The sequence below is a fragment of the Ziziphus jujuba genome, chromosome 4, assembly GCF_031755915.1.
Source record: "Ziziphus jujuba cultivar Dongzao chromosome 4, ASM3175591v1".
NCBI lineage: Eukaryota > Viridiplantae > Streptophyta > Magnoliopsida > Rosales > Rhamnaceae > Ziziphus > Ziziphus jujuba.
This window is the reverse complement of record NC_083382.1, coordinates 22988475-23007489: the sequence shown is the minus strand read 5'-3', so window position 1 is coordinate 23007489 and position 19015 is coordinate 22988475. Positions and strand designations below refer to the sequence as shown.

Here is a 19015-nt window from a genome sequence, read left to right as displayed (position 1 = left end):
TATATTTGTTATCATTTGTGAATGGTCATAAGTAAAATCTACAGGGTAAATGACAATTTATTTTTCATATATTAAAATAATAAATAATAAAAATTAAATGTTTATATATATGTACAGCGGGCATAATGTAGAACCTCATATATGGCCATTTTCATGTAGATATAGAATCAATCATAACAATTCTATCATTATATCATAGAAATTCTATCATTAGTTATAATATATTACCAAAATTTTTATTTTCAAAGTTCGTTGTTATTCAACAAAATTTGGCCAAACAAATACTAATTGTGAAATTTTTAAGTTATTCAAAACTAGTAATAATTTGGAGTACCATCCATATCATGATTGCTGAGTAATAATTCATGTAGAAAATATACTGTTTTTGGAAATAAATATGTACCTTATCAAATTAAAACCAAAATGACAAAAATATGTAATGTAGGATCATTCAGAGGAAGTTTTCATCATAGTTTAGAAAAACTTGTCATTAATTTGGTGTTGCGTCTACCTCTTGCCCAACTTTGAATTGGTGGGAAAATTAATGGAACACTGTCTTGTCGTTTTAAGTCCATGAAAGAAAGAAAATGGGCAAGAGTAGGTCAATAAATTACGTCACATGGAGAGTACTGATATTAAAAAATAAATCAATCTTTTATGTTTTGTAATGTCACACTAATGTGAAAATTTCAGAGAAAAAATAAACAAGCAAATATATAAATAAAACTATAATAATAATAGAACCGATACCCTATGATTTTTTTTATTTTTTTATTTTTAAAAAAGATAGTTCTTCCTTTCTATGAAATCGAATTGGTGTAAAAATGTATTTATTATTTATTTGTTGAGTGTTGTTATTTTGTCATTAATAATAATTATTAATTTGATTATATTTAAAACTAAAAGCAAATACTGAAAAAGTGAAATGCTTTCATGCTGTCAACAAAAAATTTATGTCAGGATAAATTAAACATTCTAGAATTAATGAAACCAGAACGTAGTTGAATAGGTTCTAACAGTGAAAAAAAGAAATAAAAAATAAAAATAACAGTAAATGCTGATAAACACATACATCAATGTCAATTGTCAAAGTGTTAGGCTAGTAGCATATTATCGTTGTTTAATTTCGCTCTTTTTTTCTGTCCAAGCTCGAAAAAGTTAATAAAGTTGAGAAGGCAACTTTATTTGATTTTATGGAAAGGAAACAAAAGTGAGAAGGGACGAAGAGAGACACAAATTAACACTTCCAACACCACACTACTTCTGTTGTTTTTCCCTAGAAAATAAATAAATAATAAAAAATGGAAGTTGCCCAAAAAAAAAAAAAGAATAAATAAATAAATCCATGAAAGTTGCATTTTCAAACTGTAAAACATGCATATTGTACCACATCTTCATAAGTTAATCTTCAATATTTCACACAATAATAATGACTGCCTACCTATTAAAAACCAAAAAAAAAAAAAAAAAAAAAGCAACAACAACAATAAAAAAGAAAAAATGACTGCCTACAGTAATTCTCTTTAAAATGGGCCAGCCCTCATGCTATTGGGCCTCACTACATTAGCTTTTTAGATGTTTATTGGGCTTCAATTCTATATTTGTGAACGGGAGGACTACTTTTTATACAACCAAATTTAATGAAGAATGTTATTTTTGAAAATTTATATGACATGCAATAGAAAAAATAAATTTAAAAAAAAAAAAAACAGTTGTATAAAATGAGTGCCTCATATAAAATAGTATTTAGTACAATTGAATAATATTTGCCTCTTTATTACAGGGATTAAAAAAAAATTCTGCTCAAAAATCAATCTCTAGAAACAAAAAATTAAACGAAGATAAAAGAAAGCTCCATAATAGATGACCAAGTAAAACCCATACAACTAAAAACATCAACAGAAAAATAAAAAATAAAAAATAACAAAAAGAAACATTTAAAAAGCCAATAATTTCATTGGAGAATAAATTAAATTAAAGCTTTGATCAAGAATTGCAAAAAAAAATTAGAAAAAGAAAAGAAAAATTCGAAGCAGATTAAAGCTCATAAAAAAGAAAAAAACTCTTCCAAGTCAAACTCAAATCAGATCTAGTAGTGGGGTAATGTCGCGGTAGATCAAGATTGGAGGTAGCATTTCCATGTTTGAGTCCTTTTTCTTTCTTTCTTTCTTTCTTTTTTTTTTTTTTTTCTGGGATAATGTGTTTTAGACTTTTTTGTCTTTGGTATCCTAACTTCATCCTTGAAGAGAAAAAACGTTCTAAGGAGGAAGGAATGACACGTGTCACAGTAGTAGAAGAGACATTGTGGGTCTTAGTCTAATATATATTTTAGTTTATTAATGAGTAAGTTGTATTGTAGTCGGTTAATCTGTTGGTAGGCATTATGGTTATAATTACATAAAGTTGTAGCTGTATATGTAATCTGAACGAGTTCAATAGGGTTGATCAGTTAATTGCCCAATCAACTCTCTTTCCTCCTCCTTCCCTTTAATTCAAATTCTCCCGTATTACAAGAAGTCTACTAATATATTTATAAAGATGATGTAGCAATATAACATGTCAGTGTTTTTTCAGTTGAGAAATTAATATAAATTTTTTTTTTAGATAAAAGATATATTAATATAATTTTAATATAGATAAGTGAACATTTAAAAAAATAAATATAAATAAATTTATAAGCCAATTAAATATGACAATTCATCATTTGATATACAAGTTGGTAATGTTTGTTTGGAAAGGTGATGTAAATAAGTAAGGTTTTTTCTTATAGAAATTCTCACAATGAATCCTTTTTGAAAAAGAGTTTTTATTTAAAAAACTAATGACCTTTTAATTATCAATTTAGAAAATGTTTTTGCCAAAAAAGCTTTTCATATTAAATTTTATGGCACTATAACATAAAAAGTGCTTTTGACCACACTTAAATGCTCATAAATAAAATAGTAAGGACCAAAATTGGTATTTAGCTCTCTTTTACTTCACATATAAGCTCAAACTATAGCTTTTTAAAAGAAATGAAAATTTTGCATTTCTCTAAAATGACTTTAAAAAAACATTTTCTTAGTCAATTGGTACGTATGAAATTTTAATCAAACACTTATTATTTTGAACAAAATCGCTTACGACCATCTAAAAGAGCTTTTTGCTTATGACCGTCTAAAAGAGCTTTTTGCCAAACATTTAAAAATAAATAAATAAAAAAATAAAATAAATAAAAAAATAAAAAAACTATACCAATCAGAGGGATAAACTTCTTAGTATTTCTAATGTTATTCAAAAATACATTAAGAAAAAATATTTTGTTTTATATTGAATATATACAATGTATATTTTCATTTCAAGTTTATTTTCATATTGTATATATATATAATATATATTTTCTATCAACATTAAATACATTACAATTATAAAAAAAGAAATTTATTCACATCAAAATATAGTTTTAACCTGATCTGAATATGTATTTTCAATAGTTTTTACCACTTGGTCTAGCCTACAAATAATATACAAAGTCATTCATAACTTTTTTTACTCCCAATTCCCCGTTCATTAACCCTTTCTTTTGTTTTTCTTGTTTTTTTTTAGGTTAAAGCAAATAAATCGAAAACTATGAGCCAAACGCATTAAAATGGACATTCTTTTCTCCTTTTTATTTTATTATTAAGCTACATCAGAAGGATACCTCCCACTCGACAGAGGTACTTAAGAAGTGGGTTTGAGTGGTCCTTGCTGTAAAAATACAGGAAGCAACATAAAGGCATTAAATATTATTCATAATTTGCAAAGGTAAAGTAAAGGATAAAGAATAAAGCAACAAATTTTGAGCTTTATACTTTACTATATATATTATGAACACATAAAACAATAAAAAATACATATATAGGGGGAGGGGCTACAACTTGTTTCAGCCACCAATAGAAAAATGCTTACAAAGATATAAACACCCGTTTTCTCAAAAAGAAGCAACCAAAAGAGATTTATGGTTCTCTTCTAACTTTTGGCCCTCCAATTCTAACAATTTAGCAAAAAGTCCTATCAAAGGTGCTGTATTATAAGTGCATGCCTCAGTTTGCATATAATTATCCCTTTGGTCCATAAAATCATCTTGAGAATCTGGTCCTCCAACCAAAGCTCCCACTAGAACATTAGGGTTAGCTTCATCCCTGCCATACCAATTATCATAGCCTTGGGTGCAACCTATAAACCCCTTATTCTCTCTATATGAAACAATTGAGGCTCCTCTATGGTGCACCCTTTTGGGATAATTTGAACCATAGCCCACTAAGTAACTCATGTTTAGTGGGTTAGAGCCTAAAATGTAATCAACTTGTGATTTAGCAAAACTGAAGATTTCCTCATGACTCACAGTTCCTCCATGGCAGGTTATTAGCTTTTGGTTTGAGCTTTTGAGGAAATCAGAATAGAGTGTGAGAAGGAACGCGGAGGTTGAAACATATTGCATGTTGTTCCATTGCCGGATATATAAAAGCCCTGCCGCAGTACGTTCCACATTATTGCTGCCATTGTTCTTGTTAAGGCATGAGCAGATGTAGTACTCAGCTTTTGAACGATATTGTTCAAGTATTTGAGCATGCTCCTGATGTTTTTCTTCCACCAACAACTGCCAAAAAAAAAAAATTAGAAAAATTGCTAAAAAAATATTTTTCTATAAAGTAAAATTATAATTAATCAGAGATTCGATATGCTCTAAACAACATCTCAATTCATAATTAAAGATATGTGAATGACCAATGTTAAATTTTGTTACACTTCTAATTTTTAGTTTTAAATCATTAATTAAAATATTATTTGTACATTTTACCATGTTATCATATTATTTATCATAAATACAAAGGTGATTCCAGGAAGAATAATTTTCTCCAAATAATCAATTGTAATCATCCACTATACTATATGCCAGCCATGTAATGTTTATGTTCAGGGGAATATTCTACATATATATTAAATATATATATATATATATATATATATATATATATATAACTATTGGGTTTTGATGCATATTTCTTTACTATCCTAGAGAGCATGTAACATTACCAAAAAAAAATATATATATATATATATCCTAGATAACATGAAGAAGAAAAATGATAAAAAGGTATATCCAAGCTCCATATGATGAACTCATTATGGGCTTTCTCTATATCCATAAACAATCCAATAATGACCCAAATTGGAAAAGTTGGATTAACAGTGACAAATTTGTGGGGTTGATGATGCGTTCATGATGACCATGTTACCGAGATTTGAATGATATATGTAATACATATCCATGAATCCCAGAGTGTATATGTACCCCACTTTACCAAATTTCAAAATTCCCATTAGAATAATCAAGCGGTGGACTCCTTTAACAAGCCCAGGGAAATTTCACTGCAATGATTATCCAACATATGTGGGTCTTCCCTAATAAACAAGCTTGTGAAGTTGTGCCTGATCCAACAGCCTAAAACCCTTTTTTTTTCTTTTTTTCTGTTTTTTTTTTGGGTAAAACAGCCTAGCACCGTTAAATGAAAAAAGAATTGCATCCATCCACTCACTGTGTTTAGTAAGTAGGCCACGCCTTAAATGTAACATCATCAGGGTCCCACTTGAAAGTTGAGACAAAAACCTATCAGATTATCACTGCCTTGCTGGTTCATGATGACACTACATGCACAATACCAGTTCCCATATCTACTGGCACAAACTCAGGTACAATGCTGAACGACTTTAAAGACGGTCTTTGACCGCTTATAATTTTTTACAAGTAGCATATTTTTTCCACTCTACAGAGCATAAGTTAGAAAGGTACTAAAATTATATGTTAATCGATCATGCAAATAATAAATTTTCTTTATGCCTCTATAAACCCTAGCGATGAATCTTAACTAGAACTTGCTCAATTGTTTGAATCTTGCAAAGCATAAAGCTGATTTTCAAAGTTTTGAGTCATTATTCCATCTTTGAATTTAGTAAAAAGCAAAATCCTGAAAAGATCTGCTAAAGTCTCCTATTCCATAAAATAAAAGGAAGAAAATTTTTTTAAAAAAACTTAGATATTTTTTTATAGATGGTGATCTTTTATTCCATTTTTATTATGTTTATTTATGTTGAAAAGTAATGTTTTAAAAACCATTTTTATTGTTCCTATTTATTTTTTACTGATAATAAAATTTCACCTTTATTTTTAAAAAAATACTTTTTTATTTACTTATTTATTTTTTCTCTTTGCTATTTTTAGAAGGAAATGAAATTATATTAATAATTAGACATAAAAGGAGACCTAAAAATAGAATAGAAAGATTGGAATCCCTCATAATTTGTATACTTTCATAATTTAAACCCAACAATTTTGTAAAATATGGTAAAAAGAAAAAAAGCAACTTTATTTAATTACCTTGGAGGCCATGAGTTGAAGACCAGCATACTTAACGTCCCAACTGAACTCCGTCATGGCCCAGCCGGTTCCACCAAAGCTATGAGCTTTGTTTATGACGTACTTGAAATACTCTTCATTGTCGGTGGCTTTGTACAGCCACAAAGCTGCCCACAACAACTCATCCATGTATCCACTCACCGACGCATAGTAGCTCTTTACTACGCCAACACTCCCATCATATTTTCCCTTATATTTGTCCCCAAATTCAAACAACTACACCATACCCAAATAAAAAAAAAAAAACCACTAATTAGAAATATATATATTTATTAGGTTTGAACTAAACCTTGTCCCACAAAAAACCAATACAAATGGAAAAAAAAAATAATAATAATAATAATAGTTTAGCATAAGTTGAGGTATTAGTTAAGATGTAGAAGTTCCGAGGTTAAGGAATAAATATATTAGTTTAGTATTAAGAGTATTCCTACTTTTACACTTTAAATTTGTAGTATTAGGGAGATATTTAGGTTGACATATTATGAAGTTTCCTTTAGTTATATGTGCGACAACTTTTTTAGCAGAAAACAATACAAAAAACTTCTAAATTCTTGAACAACCCCATCTAATCTCAAAAAGCAAATTCAAAAAATTAAAAAATCTTGTTTGTTTTAATGGAAATTAACCTGTTGGGCATGGTGTAGGAGTAGATGAGAGTAATGTGGGTTCGTTGTCTTGAACACTATGGAAGCGGCAGCCATGGCGGCGGCGGTTTCTCCGGCGAGATCCGACCCTGGATTGTTCTCATCAATCTTGTAAGCTTGTCTTGAAGTGGTCATGTCCTCCGGTCGCTGCCAACAATAATGGTCGGTGTCACCATCACCCACCTTGATTTGGGACAACAAAATTCAATGTATGAATAAATTAGAACCGTATGGTTGTTGTAACATATATAGTTAATTAAATTAAGAAAAGCATATTATAGTGGAAAAAATAAATAAATAAATAAAATACCTCTGCCCATAACACATTTGGGCTGGTGTGAGCTTTGATGAAATAATCTGTACCCCATTTGATTGCTTCCATGGCATGCTCTAATTCGCCGGCGGCAGAAATCTGTTGCCGGAATTCAATTACACCCCATGAAAGCATTGTCATTGTAAAAGCCATTGGTAGACCAAATTTTACATGGTCACCGGCATCGTAGTATCCTCCAACCAAATCCACCTATAGACCCAAAAAAAAATAATAATAATAATAATTAAGTTAAATTAAATTAAGCTAAAAAAACACAAAAATAATATGCAATTAAGTACCACATTTTAGTAGAAATTTAATTTTTGGGCAATTGGGTATTGTGAAATGGGATCATACTCCTTGTTCTAGACCATCAGTGAGACCGGAATGGTCACGCCAAGTGACCCTTTGATTGTATGGTAATCGACCAGAACGCTGTGATTCAAAGTAAAGAAGACTCTTTGAGAGAGCGTCCACGTAATCAAAAGCTCTAGCGGTGGTGAAAATGGTGAAGATATAGAGAAGAAGAAGAAGAAGAATAGTACTCCATTGCCCAAAAGTGAGGAATTTTGAAGCTCCATAATGTTGTAGATTCTTCTTCTCTCCCTCCATTTCCCTTCCCTCCTAAAGAACTTTTATCTTCTATAGGAGTGAAGGGAATAGGAAAAAAGTGATCATGAAACTCTCTTATTTCCTTCACTTGGGAAGAGGGAAAAAAAAAAAAAAAAGAAAAAAAAAAGAAATATATCTGTGTCTATTATGGGTCTGTTATTGATAACTGGTGTTTCTTACTTGTACATGTGAGTTTCACATGAGAGTGAAAAAAAACAAATGAAAGCTCTTTACTTTTAGCATCCCTTAGAAGCGTGATTTTTGCAACGGTTTGTTTACTTTTGTTGTGCTAAATGTGGAAAATTGTGTGGACCATGGAACAAAATTAGTGAGAGAGAGAGAGAGAGAGACAGAGACAGAGTATCAAGAGCACCATGTGTTATAGATTTTGCATCTCGGATCAATGAAAATGGATCGCCTATTTATGATATTTTTCTAATTCAAGGCTGATAAATAAAATACCCCAAATGCCCATGATTTTTTTCTAAAATTGCTTTAATTAGAGGATTACATATATAAATCCCAAAAGGGTATAACGGACTCAAATGGATGTGTAGCTTAGAAGTTTCCACAACTAGGTTTATATGGTTGATCTTGAACGAGATTTTGCCAAGTTGTCTTAATAAATGCTTCAGGAATTGGTTTTATATTTCTTTAGTGTTTTAAATAATATTGTTTTAAGATTGAGGTTTTATAGGTAAAAATTATATTATACGGTTATGGTATCAAATAACCAAAGTGTTTTAGGATTCTAAATAACATGTTAGACACTTTTTTTTTTTTTTTTTTTTTGGGGGGATGAATTTGATAAGTCTGGTTTTTCAGCATCGAAAACTGGGTATTAGAAAAATGCCAAAGCCTCATTTTTATTTTTATTTTTATTTTTGGATTTTGGGAATCTGAAGAATTTGATATTCTTGCGGGATTAGGAATAATTTCATAAATGCTGTAAAAAATATTTAGATAGTTCCTGCATAGGGTTTTTATTTTAATCTAGATATTATTTCTTAATCTGTAGAGATAAATTGAAGATACTTGCATTTAATTGTCGCTCTTACTTCTTATGAATCTTCTTTCTTATTCAATCAACATGAAATCTCCAATGAGTCAATGACAAAGCATTTTTTTAGTCAAACTATCTCAGATCAAACCCCTCTATCAATAATAACATAAAAATAAAAAAAATAAAAAAAATCTTCCTATTTTTCACTAGCAGAATTTATTAACATAATTATTATTCATTGATTGTATTTAATTATGTAATAATTTTTTTCTTTTTAAAAATCTAATTAAAAGACAGTAACTTGCTTAATATTATGTGGTGACATCTAAAATAATATAATAATAATACTAATATAAAACCTGAAATACCCTGATCTCCACCTCAATACAAAATTGAAAATCCTAGTATTAATCAGCTTATCAATTATAATTTAAAAAATCATGAATAAGGACCCACCAAATGAACAAAAACAATAAATTCAAGATTGTCATACAAGATCTCGGCCATGGATCACAAGATTTGGATGTGATCATCAAGGGGCCAACATCCTATCATGTCATAATCATTCATTTTTTTTTCTAACAAAGCAGCACATTCGATTACCATATCAGATCAAAGTGATTACGTGAAAATATTTCAAAAGTTGAAAGAGAGCATGTCCTTGAAAAAGCATACAAGACCAAATTAATCTATAAATCTATTACATAGTGCTCCTAATGATAATCACACCCAAGTCATCTGAGACAATGTTTATCTCCTTTTTAATGGGTTTGCATGAGTGGCATTGTTTTTTTTTTTTTACCCAAAAAAGAACCTCAAACCATCATTACATTAATTCAACTACCCCTTTGCCAACCCCAAGACCAACTTTATCTCGACAAATAAAACAACAGTCTTCCATTTTATATATTTATTTTTTAGTATGCTTTATCGAATACTGAAGATTTCCATCTTATCTAGATTTAAGTTTGACCAATGAACTCAATTTAAAAGGAAAAAAAAAAAAACTGTTTTTTTAATAAAAAATGATGTATTCTATTATTGGTAGTACGCAAAAAATAAAAAAGAAGATCTTCATATATTTATTTTAATTATAGTTAAGTATCTCATATCCTTTCTTTAAAAAAAATTCAACAGAAATCAAACAAAAATTAATTTTAGAAAAATGTAATGCTTTTTTTTTTTTTCCATTTTAATCTATTTACACCAAATGTTAATGGAGGTGGATTTTTGCTCCATGCTTCATGTGAGATCGATCAAATGAGTTTGCAAGTCAAAAAAGTATATACTTTCAGCCAAAAAAAAAAAAAAGTCAAAAAAGTATATATTCCAAATCAATAAAATATAACATCTTTAGCTGAATAAAAATATAATTTTGTTAACATTTGTTGGGGCAAGCGCAATTGATCGAACAATAATATGAATAAATATATTCGCTATTATTATTATTATTATTATTATTATTATTATGTGGAAGTAAAATACCCACTGTATAATGGGTATTTACTTTTTTGTACTGAAAGGTGTAAGTGTATATATGGAGGGAGAGAGAGAGAGAGAGAGAGAGCATGTGGCTTTTATTTCGATGTCGTAGGTTCGGCTAGGACTTACACAGTGTCGGTGTAGAGACTCCACGTGTAAGAAAAAAGAGCAGTGTGGTTTGTTGGACGTGGACGTAAGGTCCTGCATTTGCGGTGAGTGGCCTGTCAAAAGCGAGTCAAGAGGAAGCACCGACTCCCGGTGGACCTGCCCTTGTTCCCCTCGCCGACATCCCCTACTCCACCCCTTCACTTTTTTCCACTCCCTTAAAATTTTAACATTTCCCTCCAAAAAATTATACCGATTTCAAAAGTTTTTTTTTTTTTTTTTTTAATTTTGAATTTATTACCACCAAAAAAAAATGTATATGATTACTAAAAGTTAAAATTTTTAATTTATGTATTTTCCTTTAGAACCGTTTGATTTTGTGTCAAATTTCGTGGAAATATAAATTTTTAGAAAAAAAGTGAAGTTTTCCATATGTTTGAGTAATAGAGTACCGGGTTTATACTTTATAGAAATTCTTTTACCAAAAAAATAAAAAAATAAAAAGAAAAATAGGTTTATAGAAATTAGATTTGTAATAATAAGAAAATTTGGCTGTAAAGTATATTTTTTGAAAAACGTGTTGATCCCTTATCTTTAAAAGATTAAAAATTAGTTTATATATATATATATTGAAGATAGAATTTGAAATTTAAATTAGGATCATTATTTAAAAAATAATATTTTTTATTAAAATTTTTTAAAATAATTTTATTAGTACTTCTAATATGCATATTTTTAATTACATTTAACTCTCTCTCTCTCTCTCTCTCTCTGTCTCTATATATATATATATATTTTTTTTTTCTTACAGCTAATCAAGCATTAAGAAATGAGCAGACTAGGAAATTACGTATTTATAATTCAAAAAAAAAAAATTAGGTGATATTTTTTATACCACTTCCTAGAGAAAAAAAAAAATCTATTCAGCATTTTATAGAATCATATTTCATACAGGGTTTTAAATTGATTTGATTAAAGTTTAAAATAATTAAAATATTTCTTCTGATTACAATGTAGAAGATGAAATTTTTTTACATAGGTTAAAGTTTTTAACTATAAATTTTAAGATGTATCATTAATAATTTTACTACTGAACCATGTCTAAAGTTTTCAAAATTGATAAACTATTTAAATCTTTTAATTGAATAATAAAAATCACAGCAAAAAACTTATACATGTAAATTTTTCATCTGTTAGAATTTAAAACAATAAATTTTGAGAAGTTTGAAATTCAAATACAATAATTAACTGTTAAGTGAATTAAACTTAATAGTAAACTGCTTATATTAATCATATCGAAAAGTTATGAATTTGAAATATAAAAAATAAAAAAAAATTATTGTAAATACAAAAGAAATATTATTATAAATGAAAAAAAAAATTACAATAATGAGCTGATGTTGAGTGGAACTATTTTGATGAGCGGTGGAGGAATTGGTTGATTTTATTCCAACTACTAAATGTCAGAAGCATCCCCACAAATTTGCTCTTGGCCCTCTCCTTTAGGACTTGAGCTTGCAATGAATAAACCACTTTTTACATAACAAGCTACTTACTTAATAGATGAAAAAGATTAGTTTTAGTGGTTGAATATCTCTATTTATATCCATGAGATATAAATTCGAATCATAAAAATAGAAAAGATTAGTTCTAGTGGTTGAGTATCTCTATTTATATCTATGAGAATATAAATTCGAATCATAAAAAATAAAAAATTTTAGATAATTTATAATTTAAGTAAAATTATTCCAAAAAAAAAAAAACTACTTAGTAGCATTTTTGTGGACACGTCAACCAATAGTATGTCAAAGTAATTAACGGATAGCATAATTAAATTTCCACAAAAGAAAATTCACAAGAATTTCTTATTCGTTCCATCTCTTTCATCTCTCACAGCATTATTATATGCAGGCTTTATGCGTGCAAATATATTACATATATATATATATATATATTTAATCTAGGAAAAGAAATGTCTTCTTAAATAAGAGACTCAGAGAGAGATTGGTAGCAACTGCTCATGCACATGGACGCATAGCACATGGACCAAAAACCTCGATTTAAATTTATGATTTCGATTTTCAGTGGCAAAATTAGTAGCTTATAAAATTTTTCCCTTTAAAAGTTTTTATGTCCTTTTTCTTCTTTTTTTTTTTTAATGATTGTAAGATTGTAAGTTCGTATCTCCTTGGTATTTCCGTTAGAAGAAATAAAAAAACAACAAACCTTCATAATTAAAATAAAGAAATATAAAAACATTTATAATTATATTATACAAGGAAAAAAAAAACATATTTTTAAAGTATATATTTCAATTGTTATTATATTGTACTTTTATTACAGTAAAAAAAATAAAAATATATGTATTTTGTTAGAATGTTTAAATCCTAATTCTTATTGGCTGAATTTTTAATACTCAGTATTTGTCTTCTTCATTTTTTTTTTTTTATAAATATTTGTTGCTTTATTTGTAATTTGAATTATTAATATTCCTTTTGAGTCGGATTCTCAAATTTTAAAAAATGGATATCAAAGCTAGATCGAATCCAATCCAACAGTGGTGGCTAAAGAATTTGACCGACAATAATATATCTATATATATATATATATTTTTTTGAATTATTCATATTAAGATTTGATACTTGGAAACGCCAAAATTAAAAAGTTTATATTGTTTCCCTTCATAAAAATAATAATAATAATAATAATGCAGCTGGCAGAGTGGAGGTGGTGGGACCTGCACTTATCAATTCGAAATCAGAAGTACACGAAATTAGGAGTACACGTGGTACTCAAAGATGTAGCTGAAAAACACTACTCATTTTAACTTTGTACGGTCGTGGATCCCATATCACCCTTTGGCCAATCACGTGGACATCACGATCTTTCTCAAATCCGATCCTTACTAGTCCTTGGGAAACGTACCAAAACACACACACACACACACACACACACACACACACACACACGCACACACACTGTTTCTCTCTCTCTCTCTCTCTCTCGCTGTCTCTCTGATGACTGAACGAAGACTGATCCGATGTGGGTGGCTACCGTACTCCACCAACCGGTAGGTCCGCTTTCGGCGGTCCACGTCTCTTGTCCAAGTCCCAAACTTTTTGCTCCCTCGCTACGCAAAGTCGACACGTTTCGTTTTCGTACTCGATACCCGTTTCGCAATTTCAAAGTTTCAGCGGCAAAGAAGCAGCTGACTCGGACTCGGAAAACAGGTCCTCAACTCACCTTAACAAATAACGATGCTTGTTGTAATTATTATTATTATTATTATTATTATTATATGATATAGAATTATGGGTTGGTGGTGTTGCAGAGAGTGAAAAATTATCAGCACGAGAAGAGGACGATGGAGGTTTCGATATCGGGTGGTTGCCTTCTTTCCCTCATGTATTGGTGGCTTCCATGTCCAATTTTCTCTTTGGGTATCACATTGGGTAAGTGTTTCTATTGGGCTACAATGGATTATGAAATTGACAATTTTGCCATGTAAAGGCGTGAGAGTGGAGCTTTGTTGAATTTGCTGAATTGGGTTTTTATTTATTTATTTATCTTTTTGTTGGGTACAGAGTGATGAATGGTCCTATTGTTTCTGTTGCCCGAGAACTTGGTTTTGAAGGGAACCCAATTCTGGAGGGACTTGTGGTCAGTATATTTATTGTTGGTGCGTTTCTTGGAAGTATATGCTCTGGGTCAATAGTGGATAAAATTGGCTGTAGACGGACCTTTCAAATTGACACCATTCCTTTAATTCTCGGTGCATTAATAAGGTAAGGACTAATAGGAATATTTTATATTGTTATTAATGTATGTCAGGATACTCCCTTAGAATAATGTCGTTGATTTTTTTCTTTTTTGGCTCTGTTATGTTAAAAGTTTTTTATTAAATGAAGCTTGAATGACGACGTATCTGCATTTTAAAGATTATTGAATTAGAATTTAGACGACTTCCCCTTTGCTGGTGCAAAATACTTGTTTTGCATTCGCGGTTTATGGCTTCTGTATTTGATTTAAAGCTTTTTTGGTTATTGACTGCTTTCGTTTTGTAATAGTGCACAAGCCCATTCCTTGGATGAAGTAATTTGGGGAAGGTTTCTTGTTGGCCTTGGTATAGGTGTGAATGCAGTTCTTGTACCAATTTATATCTCGGAGGTACTAGTTCATAACATGTTGCTGCATTTCAAAAATTCTATCAGCTATCAAGCACAAGTTTCCATTACATTCTACTCAAAAACTATGCTCAACATTTTAGTTCCTCTAAGATGAAACTTTCAATCTTGGAGAGACTACAAGAGGAGGGGTGATTGGAGTTTTAACTTGTGTATTTGCAATTGCAACCACATAAGTTATTGGTCAGTTTGGGCGGGTAATAAAAAAGGACAGGGAATTGGTTATGAACCTACGATCAGTATAACAATGTTACAAAGAAAACAGTGATAGAAGTGGTCAGAATTCTTAAAAAAAAGTGAACTGCCAGGGATTTTATATCCTGTATGCAAATTGTTGCATTTAAGTCAATCAAAGTTTCACACTACTGATGGACAGCTATTCCTTCAACAATTGGTGCTTAGAATTTAAACAACTTTTTCTAAAAGCAGTTGACTTCTGAATTTCATAACATGAGATTGGTATCACATCTACTGTGGATCTGGAGTGAATATAACTGAACTTATCGTTACTCGTCTATTTCATATGGTATATATTACAGATTGCTCCAACCAAATATCGGGGTTCACTGGGAAGCTTGTGTCAAATTGGTACATGCCTTGGAATTATTGCGTCACTTTTTCTTGGCATTCCCTCTGAATCTGATCCACACTGGTGAGTTTCTTTCCTAACCTCCTTGTTGGTATGTAGTGGTGAATGACAATTGATGTCAACGATCAATCTTCCATTTTGCCCACTTTTATGCACACCTGCATGTCTAATCATCTTTTTTTGTAATCCCATGGTAAAGATGTCATTTGTTAGTAATTTTTAGAAGTTACAAAAAATAAGTTGGGAGGGATTTGGTGCTGAAGAAGGTAGCTTTCATGGTGGCTAATTTGTTACCGTGCATTTATTTTCTAGCCTGCTAGTATATAGGACTTTGTTCTTGTATGTTATGCTTCAAGTATAAACCTTTTCTTCTGTTCAATAATAGGAGGATTTTGATGCTTACAAGGATGGATTAGTGTCCTGTAACTGTTGGTTGAACTTTGATGGATCATGTTTCTTAGGTGGAGGTTGATGCTTTACACTGCAAGCGTCCCAGGATTTATTCTTGCACTTGGTATGCAGTTTGCAGTGGACAGTCCCCGTTGGCTATGTAAAGTAGGTTTCTATTTGATTTGTTAGCATAGAAGCTGTTAGGTTATGTTTCTTGTCGTGTTGTCATGTGCCTTTCATATGTTGATATTGCAGGTTGGGAGGATGAGTGATGCTAAAGCAGTTATCCAAAGCCTTTGGGGAGAATCTGAAGTTGAAAGAGCAATTGAAGACTTCCAGTCGGTAATCAAGGATGATGGAAGTGATATGGAGAGCAGATGGTTGGAACTCTTGCAGGAACCGCATTCTAGAGGTTGTATAAAGGTGGTTCAGATATGTCATGTTTAAAAGGGAATTCCATGTTGGACTGCATATTTCTTATAAGTCAGCCTTTGTTCATCATTGGAATTCATTACAACTAGAGTTGAAAAGCTTTCTTTATCTTCTTATAGATTTAAGAGCTATAAAGAAATAAGCATTTCTAATATGATTGGCATTCTCCTTCCCTTGATGATGTACAGATGGAAAGTTCTTCTTTCAATTATAGTACTTGTTTCCAATCTAGTTTCGTAATGCATGCAATAAACCCCATATAAATTGTAACATTTGGTCTATATTCTTTTATGGTTGCAGCTGCGTTTATTGGAGGTGCCCTCTTTATACTTCAACAGTTTTCAGGTATAAATGCGGTTCTTTACTTTTCTTCTTTGACCTTTCAAGATGTTGGAATTACAAGTAGTGCTTCAGCAAGTGTGCTTGTCGGTATTACCAACTTTGCAGGTTTGGATCTGAAACCTTTGTTTATTTCTTATATGGAACATGATTTTTGATTAAATTCTGATCCTTACCACTCTGTATTCATTCCAGGTGCACTGGGTGCTTTATACTTGATTGATAGACAAGGGAGACAGAAACTCTTAATTGGAAGTTATTTAGGAATGGTGAGTTGCAGTAGGAATTCCTAATTATGCAGTACACACACATAGAAAGGGGTGTTGAGAGAAGATATCATTTGAACATATCACCATGCAAACTTGGAAAAGAGGAGGAAGTGAAAAATGAGAGAGGTTCTGGGTTTCTTGATATTGCACGCTTTCATGCCAGTTCTTTCTCTATGCAGGGAGTTTCTATGTTGCTTGTGGTCTTTGCTATAACTTTTCCATTAGATGGGGAACTCGGTCATAATTTATCAATACTGGGAACTCTTTTGTAAGTTGCAGCATTTGTTTAGTTTATAGCATATACAAATACTTCTTCTTTTTTTTTTTTTTTTTTTTTTTCAAAAGAAAAAGGAAAAGCTCATGGTTAAGTCTTTGTATGAAAGGTACTTACTATCTAAGTTAACCAGCTTGCAAAATTTAACGGCGAGAAAGCTTCTATATTAATTCCCTTCAGGATGAGTGGAATTTCATATGCTCTGGATGATGATGTGAATAAGAGATTTTTTTTTTTTTATGATTGCGAATTAGTTCTGCTTTGATGTTATAATGTCTTTTCCTCTTTCACAATTCTTTTTGTAGGTATATATTCACCTTTGCAGTAGGAGCTGGCCCAGTTACTGGTCTTATCATACCAGAAATCAGCAGCAGCAGGACACGTGGGAAGATTATGGGGTTCAGTTTTTCTACACATTGGGTATGTATGAAACAGATGTTCTATGATTTACCGTTTAAAACAACCCGGTCTATTCAAAATTTCCAATTGGTATATGTACTACCATTGGTTTTAGCAGCATGGTTGTTTCTAGTCGTGTTAGCATTTGAATTATTTAAAAAAAAAAAGAAAAAAAAAATAAGTTGAGCGAATTTGACATTTCCTCTGCTTCTTGCACACCTTATATGTTTTGGCTTATTTTGATGCTCTAATGTTATGTCCTTTGCTTTGCTCTATTGATGTGCTTCGTGGAGCTCTTGTTTGAATTCAGTTTGAAATTGAAACCTACTCATCCGATTTTATATGGACTAGGTTTGCAATTTCTTGGTGGGTTTGTTCTTTCTTGAATTGGTGGAGAAATTTGGAGTTGCTCCAGTTTATGCTTGCTTTGGTGGAACCTCCTTGTTGGCAGCAGTATTTGCTACATACTTCGTAGTTGAAACTAAAGGCCGCTCACTTGAGGAAATTGAGATGTCGCTGAACCCCAACACCATTACTAGAGAAAAGTGAACCTTTTTGTGCCCAAAATGAAGCAGAGTTTAGAGAAGATGAACTGCCATGATTGATCAAATTGCCAACATGTTTTTTGTAGGAAGAACACCGGCTTTCATGTGCATATAAAGTATAATCTTTTGCTCACCAACCCGATTCTGTAAATGGCTTTTTTTCTTTTTTTCTTTTTTTTTTTTTGTGAAAATTTATAAAATCAAAATTCATTGTTGAATTGGGATTTTTAGATTGATTGGAACCAGCTCTATATCTCAATACAATTTGATCATTAAAAAAAAAAAAAAAAAGCAATCAATGAAACAGTTTGCATAAAGAGGAAAAAAAAATTGGTTTTTTTAGTTAAATTTTCTGCAATGGTGTCCATTATTGGCTCTCCATGTGCATGGTAGAAACATCACCAAGACCCACTGGCTAAGTAAAATGAAGCATTTTAATTAATCAATTAAAATTTAAAAAAGAGTGTGATACAATTTGGTAAAATGTCACTTTTCTTATGTATTTATGAGTTTGGATCGTAACCGGCAAGTTCAATAAAATATTTCACGTGTTGTTAGATTAAGGTCAGTATCAGCGTCATAATATGGAAAGCAAATGTTGCTTTTGTTTTCATTTCTGTATTTCGATAAAAATTGACTTGGCAAATTTTTGGCACAAAAATTCTGAAAAAAAAAAAATTATATATTAAAAATTTTAAAATTATTACGGTAAAAAAAAATTAAAAATGAACCAAAAAAATTGTCAAAAAATAATTAATTTAGATGATAAAAACTTATTTTTGAAATTAAAAAAAAAAGGAGGATAAAAACTAATTTGAAAAGCTAATTCAAAAGATTAAATAGAAGTAATTAATATTTTCGTTAAATTTTTAAAAGATTAGTTCGAAGATATGACAAAACATAGAAACGTTTATTGCAAGGAACAAAACGACAATTAGCCCAATTAATATGAATGAAATCATTAAGCAGAGCAGAGTGAAAACTGAAAACGAC

General features: G+C 30.5%; 2 protein-coding genes across 6 annotated transcripts; one reads left to right on the top strand and one right to left on the bottom strand.

The window, feature by feature from the left end:
- Nucleotides 1-3792: 3792 nt before the first annotated feature.
- Nucleotides 3793-8204, bottom strand: LOC107417136 (endoglucanase 11). 2 transcript variants are annotated; one of them, XM_016025708.4, is made up of 5 exons: nt 7757-8204; nt 7397-7609; nt 7069-7269; nt 6401-6655; nt 3793-4621 (listed from the first exon to the last, which is right to left on the bottom strand). In XM_016025708.4, exons 1-5 carry the CDS (start codon nt 8009-8011, stop codon nt 3953-3955), a joined length of 1593 nt encoding a protein of 530 aa, XP_015881194.3. In that variant the 5' UTR covers nt 8012-8204; the 3' UTR covers nt 3793-3952. The 2 variants fall into 2 exon arrangements, with proteins under 2 accessions (XP_015881194.3, XP_060672089.1); XM_060816106.1 differs by having other exon boundaries at nt 7699-7823.
- A 5334-nt stretch (nt 8205-13538) lies between these two features.
- LOC107417134 (probable plastidic glucose transporter 1) lies at nt 13539-18264 on the top strand. Of its 4 annotated transcripts, XM_048472266.2 has the most exons (13): nt 13539-13831; nt 13909-14053; nt 14186-14386; nt 14669-14768; nt 15325-15437; nt 15836-15929; nt 16020-16176; nt 16497-16541; nt 16611-16643; nt 16731-16804; nt 16984-17072; nt 17384-17498; nt 17829-18264. In XM_048472266.2, exons 1-13 carry the CDS (start codon nt 13642-13644, stop codon nt 18024-18026), a joined length of 1554 nt encoding a protein of 517 aa, XP_048328223.2. In that variant the 5' UTR covers nt 13539-13641; the 3' UTR covers nt 18027-18264. The 4 variants fall into 4 exon arrangements, with proteins under 4 accessions (XP_048328223.2, XP_024928916.3, XP_024928915.3 ...); XM_025073148.3 differs by lacking the exon at nt 16611-16643; XM_025073147.3 differs by having other exon boundaries at nt 13540-13831; nt 16497-16643.
- The last annotated feature ends 751 nt before the right edge of the window (nt 18265-19015 follow it).

Coding starts and splice junctions, on each gene's coding strand:
- LOC107417136 (XM_016025708.4), bottom strand. CDS start 8,011: ATGGAGGGAGAGAAGAAGAATCTACAACATTATGGAGCTTCAAAATTC. Junction 7,270..7,396: donor CAAATGTGTTATGGGCAGAG/GTATTTTATTTA, acceptor TCCCAAATCAAG/GTGGGTGATGGTGACACCGA. Junction 6,656..7,068: donor TCCTACACCATGCCCAACAG/GTTAATTTCCAT, acceptor GGTATGGTGTAG/TTGTTTGAATTTGGGGACAA.
- LOC107417134 (XM_025073147.3), top strand. CDS start 13,642: ATGTGGGTGGCTACCGTACTCCACCAACCGGTAGGTCCGCTTTCGGCG. Junction 14,387..14,668: donor ATTCTCGGTGCATTAATAAG/GTAAGGACTAAT, acceptor GTTTTGTAATAG/TGCACAAGCCCATTCCTTGG. Junction 14,769..15,324: donor TACCAATTTATATCTCGGAG/GTACTAGTTCAT, acceptor TATATATTACAG/ATTGCTCCAACCAAATATCG.